At 40.3% G+C, this 19,514-nt stretch overlaps 2 protein-coding genes across 4 annotated transcripts in view; one reads left to right on the top strand and one right to left on the bottom strand.

The window, feature by feature from the left end:
- The window catches only part of sult1st6 (sulfotransferase family 1, cytosolic sulfotransferase 6), a 16,175-nt gene extending 10,803 nt beyond the window's left edge, over positions 1-5,372 (top strand). Inside the window, exons 4-8 of the mRNA XM_008436777.3 lie at positions 283-380; positions 579-705; positions 1,560-1,654; positions 2,635-2,815; positions 4,497-5,372. Of these exons, the coding sequence (XP_008434999.1) occupies positions 283-380; positions 579-705; positions 1,560-1,654; positions 2,635-2,815; positions 4,497-4,609 (614 nt within the window). The 3' untranslated portion in view covers positions 4,610-5,372. The remainder of the gene's footprint in view (positions 1-282; positions 381-578; positions 706-1,559; positions 1,655-2,634; positions 2,816-4,496) is intronic.
- atp2a1l (ATPase sarcoplasmic/endoplasmic reticulum Ca2+ transporting 1, like) lies at positions 4,812-19,514 on the bottom strand. 3 transcript variants are annotated; one of them, XR_014085051.1, is made up of 24 exons: positions 19,247-19,514; positions 18,594-18,611; positions 18,344-18,426; positions 17,051-17,155; positions 15,669-15,807; positions 13,667-13,747; positions 13,494-13,579; positions 13,112-13,409; positions 12,850-13,016; positions 11,973-12,061; positions 11,785-11,887; positions 11,562-11,693; positions 11,334-11,450; positions 11,040-11,258; positions 10,105-10,216; positions 9,741-9,964; positions 9,422-9,642; positions 9,145-9,347; positions 8,976-9,061; positions 8,759-8,892; positions 8,562-8,679; positions 7,769-7,886; positions 7,429-7,506; positions 4,812-5,460 (listed from the first exon to the last, which is right to left on the bottom strand). XR_014085051.1 is itself a non-coding variant. In XM_081600594.1 (24 exons), the coding sequence occupies exons 1-23, from the start codon at positions 19,362-19,364 to the stop codon at positions 7,502-7,504; spliced, it is 2,976 nt and encodes a 991-aa protein (XP_081456720.1). In that variant the 5' UTR covers positions 19,365-19,514; the 3' UTR covers positions 4,812-5,460; positions 7,461-7,501. The 3 variants fall into 3 exon arrangements, 2 of the variants coding, with proteins under 2 accessions (XP_081456720.1, XP_008435000.1); XM_081600594.1 differs by having other exon boundaries at positions 7,461-7,506; XM_008436778.3 differs by lacking the exon at positions 7,429-7,506.

Genomic DNA, 19,514 nt, shown 5'->3' with positions numbered 1-19,514 from the left:
TGAAAAATGTAGCCGTTTATGTTATGGACAGACGGTCGGCCCTCTGAACACAAGAGAAAACTCAGGTTTTTAAGAATATTGCCGCTTATCAATTAATCATTAGTAGATCCATGAGATCAGCTTTAGATTAACTCAATTAGCACTACTTTAATTATTTTTGCAATGCACTGTATCTAAAATGTTAAACAGGTTATCTAGCTTCTCTGTGTCCTGAACTCAGAGTTGCATGTTGCATAAATACGTTTTTAAGTCTTTTACATGTTTCTGAATTTCTCGTGTTAGGTCTTGATCTTCTGAACAAAATGAACCCTCCAAGACTCATCAAGACACATCTTCCTTTTCAGTTGGTGCCTCTAGGATTTTGGGAAAACAAATGCAAGGTAAAACCGGATCTCCAACAGACTTATCAGACCAGGCTGCAGCCTCTTTTTACAGCTCCTAACTAGACCGTTAATTGCATATTTATGGGGTTAAAGGTTTAAAAACAGTGCAGGCCACTGTGACACAGACCCAAACATTATCTTCACCGCGGACTTCCTGCTGTAAATCTGTGATCATGTTTCTCCTTGTGTGTGAAGGCTATCTACGTCGCACGCAACGCCAAAGACAACCTGGTGAGCTACTACTACTTCGATCTGATGAATAAGACCCAACCTGAACCAGGACCCTTTGACGACTACATACACAAGTTTATGAGAGGAGAGTGTAAGTGGGTTGAATTCCATTCCTTTTGCTTTCCCTTAAACTCAATAAACTGTTAAGTCCCATTTTAAACTGAGTCAGCACATCTTCAGATTACTAATTAAACTTTATTGTTGAGTTTAGCAGTGATTGGTAAATTCTGCAACCTTTGTCGCCTCCTTTCTTTTTAAATCAGCGTTTCCCTTTAAAAAAATCTGCTTATGCTTCACTAGTTGTGATGGGATTAGCACCGGCTTGCCCAGCCAGCATCAGATATAAATACCAATGAAAGAAAAACAACCTGTGCAGATCTGCACAGGAATTTCAGCTGCATTTTTTAGTTACTGGTGTTTAACTGACATTACTGAAATAGTTGCGGCTTTACTGAATCCCAAGCTTAATGTTTTTACCATTTAATTTTATTTGTGAAGCACTATTCATGCATAAGTTAATTAAAAGTGCTTTTACATGAAAATGGAGAAACAGAGTAGAGGAAATTTATTTATTTCAAACATATTCACAATTTAAATACTATAATATATACTTTTTTGTAACTATTTGCTTGAAGTGGATGGTAGACTGAAATAAGCTTAATCCTGCACTTATTTTTTTACACATTATTCTTTACTTAGAGGACAAAAAATGTAAAAAATACACATACATTAATTTATGTATTTTTGATCAGATTATAAAAAGTAAAAACGGGAAGAAAAAAAAAAGAAATTAAAAGAACAGCAGTCTCACACTCTAAGATCAAGAATGCACATGTTGATATAGAAACACTGGCTGCCACAGGTTGGATAAAACTCCCCCAACCTGTTAAACACGAGCTTTAACACTTCTAATCACGACTTAAACGCCTGAATCCGTCTCCTCAGTGCCCTGGGGCTCCTGGTATGATCATGTGAAAGGTTACTGGGTGGAGCGGGAGGAGAAGAATATCCTTTACCTCTTCTACGAGGACATGAAAGAGGTGAGGACATTAGTGCTTAAATTAGATCTAAAACCTAAAAATCAAATGCTAGTTGTAAAAGCTATTTGACACAAGAAGATTTTAGAAAAGATTTAAAAACGAATGTAGATTTTTGTCCGATTTAATCAAATGTTTTGACACTTTCTTTAGGTTGACATGACCATACACTGCAAAAACACAAAATCTAGTTTCGAGTGCAGTTATGTTAGTACACTATAAATAAGAGAAAACTAATTTACAAATAACTTTTCTGCATTATATAGGATCTTGTTTTAAGTAAATAATTCCTTCATATTGATGAAAAAGTTCTAGTTCCACTGACAGATTATTTTACTGACGACATGTAAAAACATCTTGCTATAAGTAAAATAATCTGCCAGAACATTTTCATCAATATGAAGGAATTATTGACTTAAAACAAGCACCTACATATTGCTGAAAATTACTTTTTATTAAGTTAGTTTTACCGTAAGTGTACTAATATATTTGCACTAGAAACTAAACCAAAAATACATAGTAAGATTTGTATGTTTTTTGCAGTGTTACATTTTCCTTCGAGGTGAGCGCAAGGTGACTGCTGAGAGTCTGAGGTTTTTTGTATCTTTGTGAGGACCCACATTGGGTAATGCAGGTCAAATTGTCTCTCTTCACTTTAAAACCTGATTAAGCTGCTTTCACCTCACTTAAGTCATCAAAATTAAATCATTTAGCTGACAGTAAGGGAAACATTTCTTGCTTCACTGGTAGATTTTTTTGTTTTTTATACCAAAAACAAACTCTTATATCTTGCTGAAAAGTTACTTTTAAGTTAGTTTTGTCTTATTTCATGTAAACCAAGATATTTGCAGTAGAAACTAAACCAAATGCTTGGTAAAATTTTGTGTTTTTGCAGTGTACTTCAACCAACTCATTAATTTATGCTTCAGTTTTTGTCACGGTTGATTGTCTGAGTGTGAATAGCGTTCTGATAATCCCTACAGAATCCCCGCCGCGAAGTGGAGCGCATCATGAGGTATCTGGACCTGTCGGTCTCTGATGATGTCATCAACCGGATCGTAGAGCTCACTTCCTTCAAGAGCATGAAGGAGAACCCGATGGCCAACTACTCCTGCGTCCCATCGCCTGTTTTCGATCAGTCCATCTCCCCGTTCATGAGGAAAGGTGAGTCAGTCAAGTGAATCACTTGGCAGTGCACAATATCCGGAAATATACGCAGATATACAAGTTAGCGATCAAACTAAGGTTGCTTTGATGTAGTGATCCTAAATATGGGAAATGACGTACCTTACTATCACTTTTTCAGTTAAAAAAGAGAAAAATTAAATATAGTTTTTATCAATTGTTTAGTTGGCAAATGTGAAATACTAAGAAAAGAAAAAAAAGTGGGAAAGTTCAGGGTTTTCTCACTAACCCCCAACCTCAAAATCCAATATGGCTGCCATGTTTAAGTCATGGTAATGTTTTTTTTTTCCACATCTGATGGTTTTATATCAGCTAGTCTTTATAGTCACATTGTGTGCTATCTGTTAGTGAATGCTCCTTTAACATTTCAATACTTGAAAAGTCTTATTGTTAGCTAGCTTGTGTTGCTAACAGTAGTTAGCTTGTGACTGACCATAGCAATTACCACATCCCACTGGTTTTCTGATTGGCAGTTGGAACACACTTTGGTTGGGTTTCCCACATCCACGTTATGACGTTAGAGGAAAGATAAATTTACAGTTAATTTCAGCTCATATCAGGAGTTTTCATAATATAATTGTTTCTTGTTACCGTAATTAGCTTCCAGTCACCTGTGATGATTGCTGATATGAAAATGGCTCCTCAGCACCACCATAGCTGCTGTCACAGAATTGAAGGGATGTTAGGAAAAATCAACTCCTGTCACGTCCGAGTTATGAATAATGAATATCAGGACAAATGGTGTGGAATTCAGTATTCTGCCGCTTTTTATTACTTATTTTATTACTTTTACCTATGCCTCCCAGTATTAATAGATTTTTTAAATTCATATTTAAGAATCACCGTCTAAATGTAATTTCCAGTGCTCCATGAGCGCCCCCAACTGGTCAGATAATTATTACCAGCTGAATTAGTCAAAGTAGCAAAACCTTCAGTTTTCAGTATTTTCTTGCTGTATTGTATCCAGAGTCGGGTAGTAACTAGTTAAATTTACTCAGTTACATTTACTTCAGTAACCTTTTGGGAAGAATGTAGTTTTAGGAATATTTTTATTCCGCTTTATTTTTTACTTTAACTTGAGTAATTTTATCATGAAGTATTTCTTGAGTAAAATTTCTGGATTTTCTACCCACTGCATGAAAAACAAACATGTTTTAACCAAACATTCACCAGACAGAGAGACACACCTGCAGTTAAAGTTTCGTAAGTTTATTTTGAAAGAAACTGATTCGGAAAAATTTATTTTGCCTGGCTTTATCTTGTAATTTTATAAATTATTTTAACTTGGGTCCTTAAAATATCAAAATTCCACTTAACTTTATATTTTGGGCCATGTAGATGTAGTTATTAAATATTAAATGATAATTTGATCAGCTACTAAGTACTTGACTAAACTTTTTAATTTCTTGGTTGTCTACATTTCACTTAAGAAAAAATATGTTTAAGTTTAACTCGAGTAAAATTTTTGGGTACAAAAACTAGCCAAACAAATAAACTTTCATAAGAATAATTAATTCCCAGGAAATGTGACCAAACAAGGCAAATTACCATCAGATGCATCAGCCAAGAACTTGCTTCTGATTTTTCTGAGTATCTAAATATCCAACTGTGTTCTAATTTTTACCCCAGGTTTAAATGTTTTTAATTCTTTTTAATACAGGTGAAGTGGGGGATTGGAAAAACCATTTCACACCCGAGCAGTCAAAGATGTTTGACGAGGATTACGAAAAGCAACTGAAGGACGTCAACATACCGTTCAGGAGCCTCATCTAGAGGATCTGGAGGGGTTTCTGAAACGATTTCCTGCAAACCAAAGGCCGACGAACTGACTCTGTTCAGCACATAAACAGCAGCACTGTCAGCAAATTTGGCACAAGCTTAAAACCAAAACAAACTATCAAAAAAAAAAAAGTTTCAACACTGTAATCACTGCACCTCGTTATGTCTAAAAGTGAATAAATGTGTTCCACAAAAAAAAGTTTTTAATCGTCACTTTATTAGAGCTCATCACGTAAACAATAAATAAGACCAGAAGTGCTGTGGCTGAGTGGCCATTTTATGCCATGAGACCTCCATCATGGTACCTACGGCGAACACTGGCAGCTGGAGGCGCGTGCGTTTTTATTGTTTTATTTTTTTCTGCCCTTATGAAGTCACTTTTTGGAACCCTACAACACGCTGTACAGAGTCCGGGCCAAGCAGGGAGGCTGCGCGAGACAAAGAGCGACAAAGACTAGAATAAAAGTACTGAGCTGGAAAGTCAATCATATGAAAATGGACAGAGGACACAAAAACAACAGCTGAGAATATCCAAGAGGTTAACAAAAAAAATTCACCTTTAATACATACTTTAAGTCTTAGAATAAAATCTTAAATATTTTAATACTTTGTCAGCAGGCATTCTCTCCTTTAATTCAATTCAATCTTCTCTAGGTGGAGGCTGTTTTTCGGTGCATTTTTGTTACGTTTTTATCGTTTTTATGTTTATTTTTCCAGTGTTTTCTCTTCTTTTCTTCTACTGGTTGGAAAACTACGGCTCCCCTTTTGGTTATGATCTCGCTTTCTCTCTTCTTCGCTTCGAGAAGATTTTCTTCTTCTACATTTCTACTTTTTAGCCTCTGTGCCTGGTGAAGAGGAAACAGATCGATTAGATAGGATGCAATTTTTAAATGCATAGAAACACAAAGAACAGACTTTGGACATTATTTAAATCTGGGGAAGCAAGCAGTCTGAAATTCTTAAAATCTAAAATAAAACACAAGATAATTTGTTGAGTGTAATTAAATTTTAACTCTCAGCTAAAGTAATTTGTATTTTATCCAAAGGCCTAAAATTACTTTAAAAAAATGCTGCATTTGACATACCTTGAATTGAATAAATCACATTTAATCTAAACAGAAAGACGGAGATTTTTATGTCAAATAAAAGCAAAGTGTAGAAAAAGTAAAGGCATAAACAGTGAATTTTTAAAAACGTTGAACCCTTTTGTTAACGGGTTATAAAAACACCAGTGGCGAACCACAGGGTTCCATCTTGGGGTCCCTCATATTTAAAATCTACATGCTCAGAACAAATTATGAAATTGACCATTGCAGGTGATACTCAGCTCTACATTAATTATAATGTCACCAAGCGACCATGAATCCTTTCAACCACTGAACAGATGCTTAGTTCAAATGGTTGAGCCACAAGTTTCTATTCAGCTGAACAGAAAAAAACTAGCTGGACCTAAAGAGGAGCGATCCAGAGTCAGCAGCACACAGTCGGTTTTACAGCTAGAAACTATTGATCAGGCCTGAAATCTGGGTGTTGGGACTAAATCAGGTCTGAACCTTCAGTGACACATGGAGACGGTTACAAAGTCTGCCTTTTATCACCTGAAGAAAATGTTCATGATTAAAGGCGCAGCAAGATCTAGAGCAGGGGTCACCAACTCCAGTCCTCAAGGCTCCCATCCTGCAACTTTTAGATTCACCTCTGCTTCAAAATGTCTAAATTCCCTCACCAGAATTCATTCCTCTCTGCAATAGGCTGGAAACGAGCAGTTTATTTGATCCAAGTGTGTTTGAGCAGAGACACATCTAAAAGGTACAGGATGGTAGCCCTTGAGGACTGGAGTTGGTGACCCCTGATCTAGAGAAACTAATCAGCGCATTTGTCGTTGCAGCACAAAATACACTAAAGATCTGCTGTTGTTGTATTAATGTTCCAGACCAGTCAGGTCTTTTGGTTCTGGGTCTCCTCAGCAACCAGAACCAAAACCAAAACCAGAACCAAACATGGGGCAGCAGCATTCTAGAAAACTGCAAAAGTGCTGAAACACTGAGTTTCTTTAAATCAAGACTAAAAACCCATTTGTTTAGTGTTGCCTTTAACTAATAATACATCATAAATTTCATCTGTGTTTCAATTCTTCACTGCCATTTACTTTATCACTGCAGTGTATTTTTATTATGTTTTCATCATGTAAAGCACTTTTAATTGCATGGTTGTTGAATGTGTTAAACTGGCCTTACCTAAACTCACAGAAATGAGAACAGTTGTTTTTGTAATGCTAACTGTTTAAGCTACATTGATGCTAATATGGTTTCCACTGATTTACTGGGCTGGTTATCTGCATCAAAGGTTTAAAAACTACATATTTTTTATATAACATTCAAAACTTTTGAAATCTTTTTACTGAAATGCGGATTTTTCTCAGACAAACCAATGGCACCAATTATTAGTATTTTCGAAAAACAATTATTCGTCTATGTGGGATTTTTTCCCCCCACTGAATAAATGAACTCAAATTAAAGGTTACTTTTCTACATGTTTTAGTAGAAGATGTCTAAACTTTAAGCCTGTTCTTTACCAGACATGGAAACCCAAAGCAACACGACGTTGAACAGTGACGACTCAGACGAGACCAACTCACCTGCACGGTGTCGGAAGCAAAACTAGCAATAAGCAGAACTAACAGGAGCCAACAGCTGCACTGTAAAATTTATTTTTCTATATTGTTGTTTAAAATTGCAGAGAAACACAGACTAAATGCAAGTACCGGACATGGAAAAGACAAACAACCACAAACATCAACGGCTAATGCACACCTTATCACCACTAGCGACAAACAGTGGAATACCTTGTTTTAGTTACAGGTTAACGGAGATGGGTTGTTCAAATTTATTCTGGAAATGAGCAGAAAGGGTCAGTGAATTAATGATGAAAGGAGGTGAGAGACATGACACAGGTCAGGTAAGATCAAACAAACTTAATGGAAGTTAATGAAGGGAAATTATGCAGTGATGAAAACTGTAAAAATATTAATAATTCCTTAAAACAATTAGGTATTAATGAATTATCCAGCAGAGAAATTAATATGAATGGTTACCTCAGGAAACTTTTTACTTATTTTAAATTGCAGACGCCCAAAAGCGTGAGGCTACTCACTCTCAACGTAGTTGCGGGCCATGAACTTCAACACCTCATCAATGAGGATGACGGGGAAGGAAAGTTTCAGGACCATCATCCACTGCTCAAATGACAGATGGGTCAGCTTGAAGATCATCTGTGGAGGCGGAGGTTAAAGGTGGAGGTCAGAGCAACTTTCATTTTAAAAATGGCCTCTCAAAAATCACTTTGTACTTATTTGTACTTCCATTTGGGTCTCAACTGCTTCTAAAAACAGCCCAGATGCTTTAAAAAAGCAAGACATTTTTTTTGGTGTCTGGAAAACGAGCAGTTTTTAAAACCTTTTGATTAAGTCGCAACCAACAGGTGGTCCCCCACTGACATTCCTTCATCAGAGTATCTGCAGTTTTCAGCAAGTCAAATTTAAGACTTTTTAAAGGGGATCTATTACGCAAAATTCAAATTTTGCAAATTTTTTGTACTTCCATTGTTGCTTAGGATTTATGACTTGCCATCTAGAGAGCACTTGCTGCATTCTTGTTGGTGGTGCATAAGGCTCCGTGTTTGCTTTTCAAAGATGTAAGGTTGTATGATTGATTGTATATCCATTTCCGTGTGGGAGTGTAAACATTTAGTTGGCCAGCATCAGCTTATTTGGATTATAGGAGATAAAATTTTTTGCACAAAATCAATCTCAGAATTATGTTGTGCAAAAAAGATTAATCGTGTTTTGCATAGCCTGCAGACTAATCCTAACCTGTTCAGGAAGCATAGTAGGTCACCTTTAAAATATGTATGGAATTCAGAGACAAAATTGGTACAATGGACTTACGGGCAGTGGGTCAACATAGATGATCATGAAGTGCAGGGACATGGACAGGGTCATGGCGGAAAGCAGCCAGAAGTTGCTCCATGGGGGCATACGCACCAGAGACTGATTCTCAGACAGGCTGGAAAAAGACAGGGACACATCAGTTGAGGCCAACACAGCAGACCTAAAATTAATTTGTGGTTATGAAGGTTTAGAACCTGTTGAGAGCGTTGCACATCTCAATGGTGACCAGCACAGACAGGGCCATGGTCATGGGTGGAGCTGCCTCAAAGATCTCACATTCGAGACCAGCGAAGTCCTCGTTCTCATCATGGCACTGCATGAAGTGGGACTAGACAAGAAAGATGGGGGGGCTCAGCGAGGCATTTCAGCTGTATTGGTGGAAAACTTATAGAAAAAGACACCATAGCTTACCAGCTGGTAGTAGGTGACGCCAGGTCCGGTGGAGTCATAGAGGAACCACCAGGCAGCACCGCCAACAGTGGCAGCACCAACGTATCCTGTTGGGGTTGGACACCAGCATCAACGTCTGCAAGAGTTTGTCCTACAATTAAATGAAACCCAAACTAAATCTCTTACTTACCACCAATAGCCATGTATCTGAAGAACAGCCATCCAGAGATCAAAGGCTCCTTGGGGGAACGTGGGGGTTTGCCCATGATGTCCAGATCAGGGGGGTTGAAGCCCAGAGCGGTGGCGGGCAGACCATCAGTGACCAGGTTGACCCAGAGCAGCTGGACGGGGATCAGAGCCTCAGGCAGACCCAGAGCAGCGGTCAGGAAGATACTGAACAAACAGACAACTTAGGTTAACTCAAGGAACAAAAGAAAGACATTGCTTAAGTCACGCAAGTCACTCACCAGACGACCTCACCGACGTTGGAAGAGATGAGGTAGCGGATGAACTGCTTCATGTTGTTGTAGATAGCTCTGCCTTCCTCAACAGCAGCCACAATGGAGGAAAAGTTGTCGTCAGCCAGGACCATCTCAGAGGCAGACTTGGCAACGGCAGTGCCAGAGCCCATGGCGATGCCGATCTCGGCCTTCTTCAGGGCCGGGGCATCGTTCACTCCATCACCGGTCTGAGGAGGGAATAAATAACCATCATTTAGATTTTGATGTACTGAATGACACCACACATATCAAGTTAATGCTGCATCGCAAGGTGCAGAGCTCTTACCATGGCTGTAATGTCATCGTAACCCTGAAGGAATTCAACAATCTTGGACTTGTGGGCTGGCTCCACACGGGCGAAGCAGCAAGCCCTGCGCACGGCCTCGGACTGCTCGCTAATGGGCAGATCGTCAAACTCACGTCCAGTGTAGGCCTTACCAGAAACATCCTCATCCTCACCGAAGATGCCAATGCGACGGCAGATAGCAATAGCAGTTCCCTTGTTGTCACCTAGAATCCAAAGGGAAACATTTGGTCTCCCATTCGAAGGATTGTTTTAACTCTCCAGGAACATGCTTATCATTTTACTATGAATGAGGCATTACATTAACACAGCCTGCGATCAGATTGTGAAATTGTCTGATACTAACCAGTGATCATAATGACACGGATTCCAGCATCTCTGCACAGCTCAATGGAGCCAGTGACCTCCTTACGAGGGGGATCCAGCATACCAACACAGCCAACGAAGGTCAGATCAGTCTGAGGGGGGAAGGGTGACAATTAAGGCATGTTGTTAAAATCTCAATATCAAGCAAATCATTGACTGGATTCTGGTCGTGGTTTCAAAGCTGCTACACCATCATGTGATTTAAAAGAAGCTTCCCACTGCCGGACTGTTACTCCATCACACAACATGGTTAATGGATGAACACTTTATGTGCACACAACGTATTCGGTTCAACAAACGCGTCTACTTTACATCCTTTCCTAAATTTTGGTGCTTTGGTATCGTTTGCCCCTTCAGAGTTTTGGTCATTGCATACAGGAGGAAGTCAAGCATAAAAAGTCAAGACATTGTCTAACAGAAGATGTCTCAAACCCATCAGTGTTTTAATTTTCACCTGGCATGGGGTTGCTTTGTGCTTTTTTGACAACTAATGGTTATTGTAGAAGAAAATTTCTATCAATACTATGTAATATCTCAAGTACAGAATCAGACAAGATAAACATGTAGGTGGTTGTGTTATATGTTGTGTGTGGTATATGTTGGTAGCACTGTTGCCTTGAAGGTCCTGGAGTTGAATCCTTGCATAGAGTTCCCTGCGCATGTATGGGTTCTCTCCGGGTAGTCCAACTTCCTCCCATTGTCCAAATACATGGCTGTTAGGTTAAGTAGTCTCTCTAACTTGCCCTATGTATGACTGCCTCTATGTTGTCCTTTGATGGACTGGTGGCCTTTCTAGGATGTACTCCATCTCTATCCCAAAGACCATCAGATAAAGGCAACAATCTTAACTTTGTTATATGGTGAACTATGGTATTTTGACTCGACATCTCAAAACAGCTGATATCCATGTCTCACCTCATAATCGGCAAACTTGGTTGAGTCCTCAAGGTTCATCTCCTCTGGCTTGAGTGGGCTGTCGCGTGTGGCAAGAGCCAGACAACGCAGGGTGTCACGGCCAGTACCCCAGTCCCTGATGACGGCCATGATCTTGTCCTTGATGGCGTTGGTCAAGGGAACGCGGGTGGTGCCAACGCGGACATAGGCACATCTGTCAATCACACCCTCAGGGGCACCCTGAAGAGACAGCAGGATTGGATAAGGAATGCCTTATTAAGGCTCAGGTTGGTGCACAACAGAATAAGAACCCACCTTAATGAACATCTTGGCGCCACCGTCACCCTTTCCTGGAGTGCAGTATACAGACATGGACTTCCTGTCACGGGAGAACTCCAGAGTAAAGTTCTTCTTCATGAGCTGCTTAATCACCTTTGAGAGGATAAAGAGAAGGGAGGCATTTCTATCAGGTACATCACAGTCGCTAAATATTTAACCAAGAGCAATGATTCTCGTAGTTTTGTTTGTGAAGAGCAAACTTACACAGCAGCAGGCGTTGGCTCTCTCAATCCTGGACAGGTTCTTCACATTGCTGTTAAAGACGTTCATCTTCTCAACAAGGCAGCACAGGGCAGTCTCAGTGGCCTCACCAACCTTCTCATAGATCTTCTTGGACTGGAGAACAAAGATGATGATAAGGTGACTTGGTTTCATCACTGACATTGGTTGGGTTTCTCTCTGGCACACAGGCAGCGTTGAGGTTTACCTCGTTGTAGTCCAGAGAGGAGTCGTTGCACAGAGCACAGATGGTTGCCAGCTCAACGAGGCCATCATATTGGCTGCAGTTCACCTTGTTACCTCCCTGGGAACTGATGGGAAAGGGGCAAATCCAAATAAATATGTGATTCAAGAGCATCAATGGTCTCTGACAAATTGTAGTGAAGACAGACTTACACCTCGCCCTCGGGGGTGTACTTGGAGCCAGAGATGTCAAAGGCATCAAGGTCAACATGGTCCCCATCAACGTTCTTGATAACAAACATCTGAAGGAGAGGAAACAACGATTGGCTTTCCTTTGATTAATGCAATCTCTGACAGAAAACTATCAACATAACATTCTATAGCAGAGTTTCTCAATTCCAGTCCTCCAGGACCACTGCCCTGCATATTTTAGGTGATTCCCTTCTGTCACACACCTGACTTAAATAAGTGGGTGATTATTCAAGTCAGGCTTCTGCAGCAGATGGCATGCAGAGGAAATCATGCAAACATTTGAATCAGCTGTTCTGGAACAGAGACACATTTAAAATATGCAGGGCCGTGGTTCCTGAGGACCGGAATTGAGAAACACTCTTCAACGGAGTGAAGGTAGTGATGAGTTCATCTTGTAACCAGTGGGTTGCCAGTTTGAGCCCCTGTCTTTAGACAAGGCACTTCATCCGCCTTGACTGCTGGTGATGGTCAGAGGGCCACCTTACCACTACCATCTCAAACCAGCAACCCACCGGTTAAAAGACAAACTTCTATCACCGTCGCCCGATAGAAGAGTGTTTCTCAATTCCGGTCCTCAGGAACCACTGCCCTGCATATTTTAGATGCGTCTCTGTTAGAGAACAGTTGATTCAAATGCTTACATGCCCTCCTCTGCATGCCATCAAGTGATACAGAAGTATGTTAGTCACCTGCTGGCTTTGGCCCCTTTTCAAACACCAACAGGAACATAACATTGAATGACTGAATGTAATGTTTGAAGAGCTTTGGGGTCCTCTGAACTTGGTAAAGAACTATACCAGTGCAGGCCATTTACCATTCTGCTTTAGTAAACACCCACCTTGGTCACACACATCTGGTTGGTTGTGAGGGTGCCAGTTTTGTCGGAGCAGATGACGGAGGTGCAGCCCAGGGTCTCCACAGAGGGCAGACTCCTGACAATGGCGTTCTTCTTGGCCATACGGCGGGTGCCAAGAGCCAGACAGGTGGTGATGACAGCAGGCAGACCTTGGTGTTCATGAAGGACACTTAAAAGTCAATTGATAAACAAAGAGGAAAACAAGGAAGAGAACAAAAGAAAACTCTTGATTTGCCCTCCTTACCCTCAGGAATGGCAGCCACAGCCAGAGCAACAGCAATCTTGAAGTAGTAGACGGCACCACGGATCCATGAGCCACCGTGGACTGGGTCGTTGAAGTGGCCGATGTTGATGGCCCAGACGGCGACACAGATGAGTGAGATAACCTTGGACAGCTGCTCACCAAACTCGTCCAGCTTGGCCTGCAGAGGAGTCTTCTCCTGCTCGGTGGCGGCCATCTGGTCACGGATCTTGCCGATCTCGGTGGAGACGCCGGTGGCTGCAACCACGCCAATGGCCTTGCCAGCAGCGATGTTGGTGCCCTGCAGCAGCAGTCAGTTAGATGAACGACGTCAGGTTCAACAGAAACAAACTGGTGATGAACTGGACAGCAGCAGGGCACTCACAGAGAAAAGCATGTTCTTCTTGTCCTGGTTGACGGCTCTGGGGTCGGGGACGGCCTCATTGTGCTTGATCACACTGACAGACTCACCTGAGGAGCAAAAAACAAAAGATTTACCAAAAGCCACAGAAATGGAAGAATAAAAACACAACTAAGATGTTTTTTAGGAGACCTTACCAGTGAGGATGGACTGGTCAACACGCAGGGTGGTGGACTTGATGGAAACAATCCTGATGTCAGCGGGGACTTTGTCACCAACTGTTGAGATTATAGAGAATTATCTACTGAACTCCTACATAAACCATGAAGGGTTCATTGAAGTGTGGATGAGTTTTTCTACAGCTGCAACCAAAAGCCAATATCAAATTTTTTTATTAAAATACATGAAAAAAGATCAAATAAACACATAGAAACTAATCTGAATATTTAAGTCCATAATTATTCAGATTTTGTTTTAAGGGGATCTTTAAATTTTCAAGTATTTTTAACACAACTGGAAGTAATGTTAATGTTTTGGAGCGGCCAGACGGAGTCCTGGCTTGAATCAGATTGAGACTGTGAAGGAAACTAAAGATTAGGGTGATGGCATGGAGGCCTTGGAGCTCAGCACCACACATAAAATTATAAAATTACCAATCAAAACATGCAGAAAAAGCTGCCCAGCCATTATGAGAAGGGTTTGATTGAAATAATACCAACATTAATCATCCTTTAATCATTAAGAATGGTCTAAATAATTAACCACGACTGTGTGAAATGATCATATCATTCAGTTTTAGGGTCTTTTTGGCACTGGTGGCCTGTAAAAAACAGTTTTTGACAGGAAAATGGCAGACATGCAGTAAATGGCTTGAGCCTAGGACAAGCTGAGTCTTTTGTTATTTTCTATTTTTTCCTCAGCATACTTTACCTTGTTTAACTGTTTTTTAAATAATTTATTATCCTGTTTTACTGACTTTTGGTGTGTCGTATCTAATCTAGCTTCTCCCTAACTGGAGAACATAAATGTGTCAAAACAAGGACAATACCGCTGAGAATTAATTTGCAAATGATCCCTAAGTCATTGGAAAACACTATAAATCAACCTGTGGATTTCATAATGAAGCGAAGTTTAATGCGGCACTAAGCTGAGCAGACCAGCTGGACGGATGACAGGTGCACAGGACAGATGAAGGAAAGTGAGCGATGGCCGGCTGGGGAGAAGAAATGAAGCAGCCGCTGGTCAGGGTATTTATACTCACGATTCTCTACAGTCAGCATGTTTGCTCCGCAGCGCTGCACACGTCGCCTTAAAAAGGCACCGCGCTTTGCCATGAGCGTACTGTTCGCTCCGATTCCCTAAACACAGCCTGAAATTCATCAAAACTTCAAGCAGGAAGTAAAACTGTTTCCAGTTCGTTTGATAATGCTCAATTATCCCTGTTGTTTTCAGAAGCGGTGTTTTTTGTTTGTTCGACTTTTTATTTTATTTTTCATTTCTCTGGCGTTGATTAGTTGTAGCCCCACAATGGACTTTTAGTTTTATGTTACTGTGATGTAGTTATTATAAAATAGGTTTGCTCAAGCTGCTATGTGGTTGTATCTTCAAAGTGGAACATTTCAATAAATATTTAGGTAAAAAAAAATCCATTCAACCGTGAAGCTTATTTCTGACAGGAATTAAACGACGAAGTATTACCATGATAATTATTAAAAAAAAATTTGAGGACTAATATTATTACAAGAATAAACTTGTAATAATACAAGAACAGACTTTATTTTTGTTATTTTATGATGATATTCTTATAGTGTTATTTTATTTTTTTCTTTGCATGACCCTAATTCTCCAACAAAAAAGTGAGACAGACATCTCTCAAAAGATAATACAATAAGATAAAGAATACATTAAAGTAAAAACAAACATTTATCTACGGTGATGATGAGGTTGGAAGGCCTCTTTGCCATCGCCATCATCTTTATCTCCCTTCACAGATTTTCTGTCATATTCAAATCAGAACTCATGCTGGGTCAAATCCGAAACATGAATGTCTCTTCAGTCTAAAGGAAAGTGCTGGTAGAATTAAAAGATTACACAAAGCCCAATATTTGTGGTACTTTTTGCTGTCAGGGCCTTTTGTCTCTCATCATCTCACAGAAATCCAATCTTTCAGCCACAGTGACGAGCCTGGACAGCCCTTACCGGACACCTCCACAACGTCTCCGGGGACGATTTCTCTGGCCTTGATCCTCTGCACACTCTTTCTGTCAGAACGGTAAACTTTGCCCATCTCAGGCTCGTACTCCTTCAGAGCCTCGATGGCGCTTTCAGCGTTACGCTCCTGAGGACAGACAAGTGAGGAGATGATATTAAGAGGTGGGTAGTAACTAGTTACATTTACTCAATTATATTTACTTAAGTAACTTTTTTTAACCTTTTTATTGAAAGAAACAGATTTGGAATTTTTTTGTTTTGCCTGATTTTGTTGGTTTTTGTTTTGAATTATTGTCATTTTGGTCCTTAAAATACCAAACTTTTCACGTAACTTTATATTTTGGTCCGTCTGATGATGTAATTTCTAAATATTAAAGGATTGATAATTTGATCAGTTACTCAGTTCTTGAGCAGACTCTTGAGTAATTTCTTGGACGGCTGCTTTTTACTTTTACTTGAGTAGAAATATGTTAAAGTAGTGCTACTCTTACTTGAGCAAAGGTTTTGGTTACTCTGCCCACTTCTGATAATATTGAGGCAAGATTTAAAAACTGAAGAAAACAGCTAAGGATGAGTTAAACTAAATTTAATTGCTCTTATTGGTCTAATTGCCAAGCAGCGATTTTCTTAAAAAGCTGAGTTTTCTTTTGTATTTGACCATCTTTCTACAACACGAAGGGCTAAATTTTTCATAATATGCTCAAGTTAAAAATATAATGTGAACATTATATCTGAACAATGTCAATGTCATCATGTGATAATGACATTATATAAGATATAATGTCATCATCACATCCTCGCCTTCCTAGCAAATCAGTAATTTCTGAATGAGAAGTTGGTGCTGCTCGGCTAAATGTGCGCTATTAAGGTTAAACTTAGGCTTGTCAAATGTTTATATTTCAAAACAGAACCACATAAAGTAAGTTTTCCATCCCAAACCAGACTACGTTTTGACCGTTTCTTTTTCCTGATCCGCCATCCGTTTAAGGATGACCAACGGCGCCGTCTGCTGGATGGAAGCCAAACTACAACAAGGTCTAAGCGGACGTTATTAGTGAAGGTAATCGATTGGCTCTAACTCTAATCCAGTAAACCATTAATTAACCATTCATTGTTTGCATCCGTAAAAACACCAGCAGAGATACGTTTCAGCTGCTTGTTCTCCATAATCTTTAAGACTGACTAATAGTTTCTGCATGATGAGAAGAATTAAACTGGCTTAATCTCTGAGCTATTTTTAGCTTCGGTGTGAAGCAACCGCGTCTGGGTGCGGAACAGGGGCCGTAACCGAAAACCTGAGTACTTTCTGTCATCGCTGAAATGGATACAAGTGGAGATATTGCTCAATGTCTTGGGCCGGTGTCACCGACCTGCCACACTCCGACGACGGCGTTAGCGATGAGGATAAGAAGGATGACGAAGGGCTCCACGAAGGCGGTGACGGTCTCCTCGCCCTCCTCGAACCAGGCCAGCACCTGAGGTCAGAGCAGGAAAAACAGTCAACAAATCACCCTGTTCAGGTGATTCCCTGGTGGGAATCAGAGAAATAAAACTGTCTGAAGCTTTGGAAATGTATAAATATTTAGACAAAGGTGGGTAGAGTACCCAGAAAGTGCATTCAAGTAAGAGCAGCACTAAAAAATGTTTCGTAAAATTGCAACTCAAGTACTGTGTAACTGATCAAAACATCAAAATTACATAATCAGATAGACTAAAGTAACTATCTGATAGTTACATTTTAGTAACTACATTTTAGTATTTTAAAGATAAATATGAAAATAATTAATATAAATAACAATTACACACCAACAAAAGCAGCCAAAAAATCAATTTCTTTCAATGTATTATGAAACTAAAATTGCAGGTGTTTGTCTGGTGATTTTTTGTGTGAAAACAAGCTTCTTCATTCAGTGACGTTACTCACAGTGGGTAGAGTTTACAGAACTTTTACTCAAGTGCGAGAAGCGATACTTCATAGTGAAAGTACTCAGGTGAAAGCAAAAAGACTTTTACAAGACTTTTTACAAAAACATTACTGAAGTAAATGTAGTTACTACCCAACTCTGTGCTTGGGTTATCAAATATTTACGTTTTGTTTTGAACAACTGTCTTGAACATAATTTGTATGATGACACAATCCTCATTAATTTTAACCCTGTAGCTTCTCTCCTCTCCTGGTTTCCTCCTGAGGAGTTCCTCCATCTCTTCCTTCACGCCTGACCTTTCCCGAAGGATTCGGTTTCTCCCCTCAGCTTGGGGGCTTTCTTAAAATAAACCCCTCACCCCTCCAACCCCCTACACTTTCACAGGCCCCCCGTCTCCCGTTGGCTTCTTAATATTCGCCTTCTAAGGCCATCGTGACAGCTGGCCACGAAAACTAGGCACAGCAATTAATACACCTCCTACAAGCCCTTTGCGCTGCGGCTTCTCAAGTTGTCGTCTTTAAAAATACATAGAGGGGTCGAGGGCTTTGAAGAAGGGGGGATGTAGAGTTGTATTTCACAAAAGCGGCCACAAGGGTTGTGATTGACAAGTCTGGATTTGCTACATTGGTTTTTGTGATTGAAGATGGAATGAAAAAGTGAATATCTTCATGTGTTTTTAAAGCTTTAAATGTGTTGATGTCAATGAAGGTGGAAGATAAATGGCATGAAATAACTTACAAAAGAGATGCATGCGGCCAGCAGCAAGATCCTGACGAGCAAGTCCTCAAACTGCTCAATGATCAGCTCCCAGATGCTCTTGCCTGAGACACACAAACAGTCAAATCAGCCAATGACGGGAGGGAATATTGAGAAATCGTCGCCAATGATGGACAAACATCGTCCAACTTTTGCTGTTATGTCATTGTTTAATGGGATTGCTCAATGTAATTGGCGCGCATGTGGAGGAGGTACTCAAGTGGACACTTACCTTCCTCAGCAGGAAGCTCTGGAGATCAAGTTGAGGCATGGCGGAGATAGAGAGAGACAAGGAAATGCATCGTTTAGTCAGTGTTCACTGAAGAAGCATGTTTTCATGAAATGTTGGGGGAAATTCTCAACATAAATTCATCAAAACGCAAAGATTTCTCAAATTTGTGAAGGAACTTTAATTAAAAAAAGTCAAGCTGCAGTGTTCTTCTGTCAAATGATCATTCATTAAAATGTTTACAGACAATTTATGCAATGAAGACCCTCAGCCTACGGTTATTGATCAGATATATCAGCAAATAACCCATCTAAGGCCCTATCTGCATTACCAACCCTAAAATTATCTGCCTCTGCTGGTTGAGCCGGTCCATATATCACCCAGGAAGTTTCTTGAGCCGTCACCTGTCTCTCTCGCTCTCCAGCCATCTTCTTCGGCTATCTTTAAATAGCTCCTCACAGCCGGCAAAGTCTCTGCTTCTCAGTATCTCTGCATTTTATCAGCTGTTGCAAGTCCACTCTAAAGCAACGAGAGTTTTCAGAAAGCTACGCTGACGTCAACCCAACTGAAAACCAGAAAATGTCTGGTGGAAGTAACGTAGTTTTCTGAACTGACTAAATGCCAAACCCCTCCATCCCCATTGCCTGGATTCTCACCATTGAAGCCGTATTTCTCCAGGCTCTTCTTGACCTGGTCGGGAGAGAGGCCGACGTTCTCGTTCACCCCGAAGTAAGACAGGCATTCTGCCGTTGACTTTGCGTGTGCGTTCTCCATCCTCTCAGGATAGACTAGCCGTGCCTATCCACGCTCTTATTCTCCTGTTGCTGTGCGTCTGTTGTTTCTGCAATGTTCAACCCTTGGTCCACCGCCCTCACCTAGAAGTGTGGCACCCTCCAATTCAGGAGTGCTGGACTGACAGAAAGA

Source organism: Poecilia reticulata, chromosome 19, assembly GCF_904066995.2.
Source record: "Poecilia reticulata chromosome 19, P_reticulata-male-v2, whole genome shotgun sequence".
In the NCBI taxonomy this organism is placed as follows: Eukaryota; Metazoa; Chordata; class Actinopteri; order Cyprinodontiformes; family Poeciliidae; genus Poecilia; species Poecilia reticulata.
This window is presented reverse-complemented; position numbering and strand designations above follow the sequence as displayed.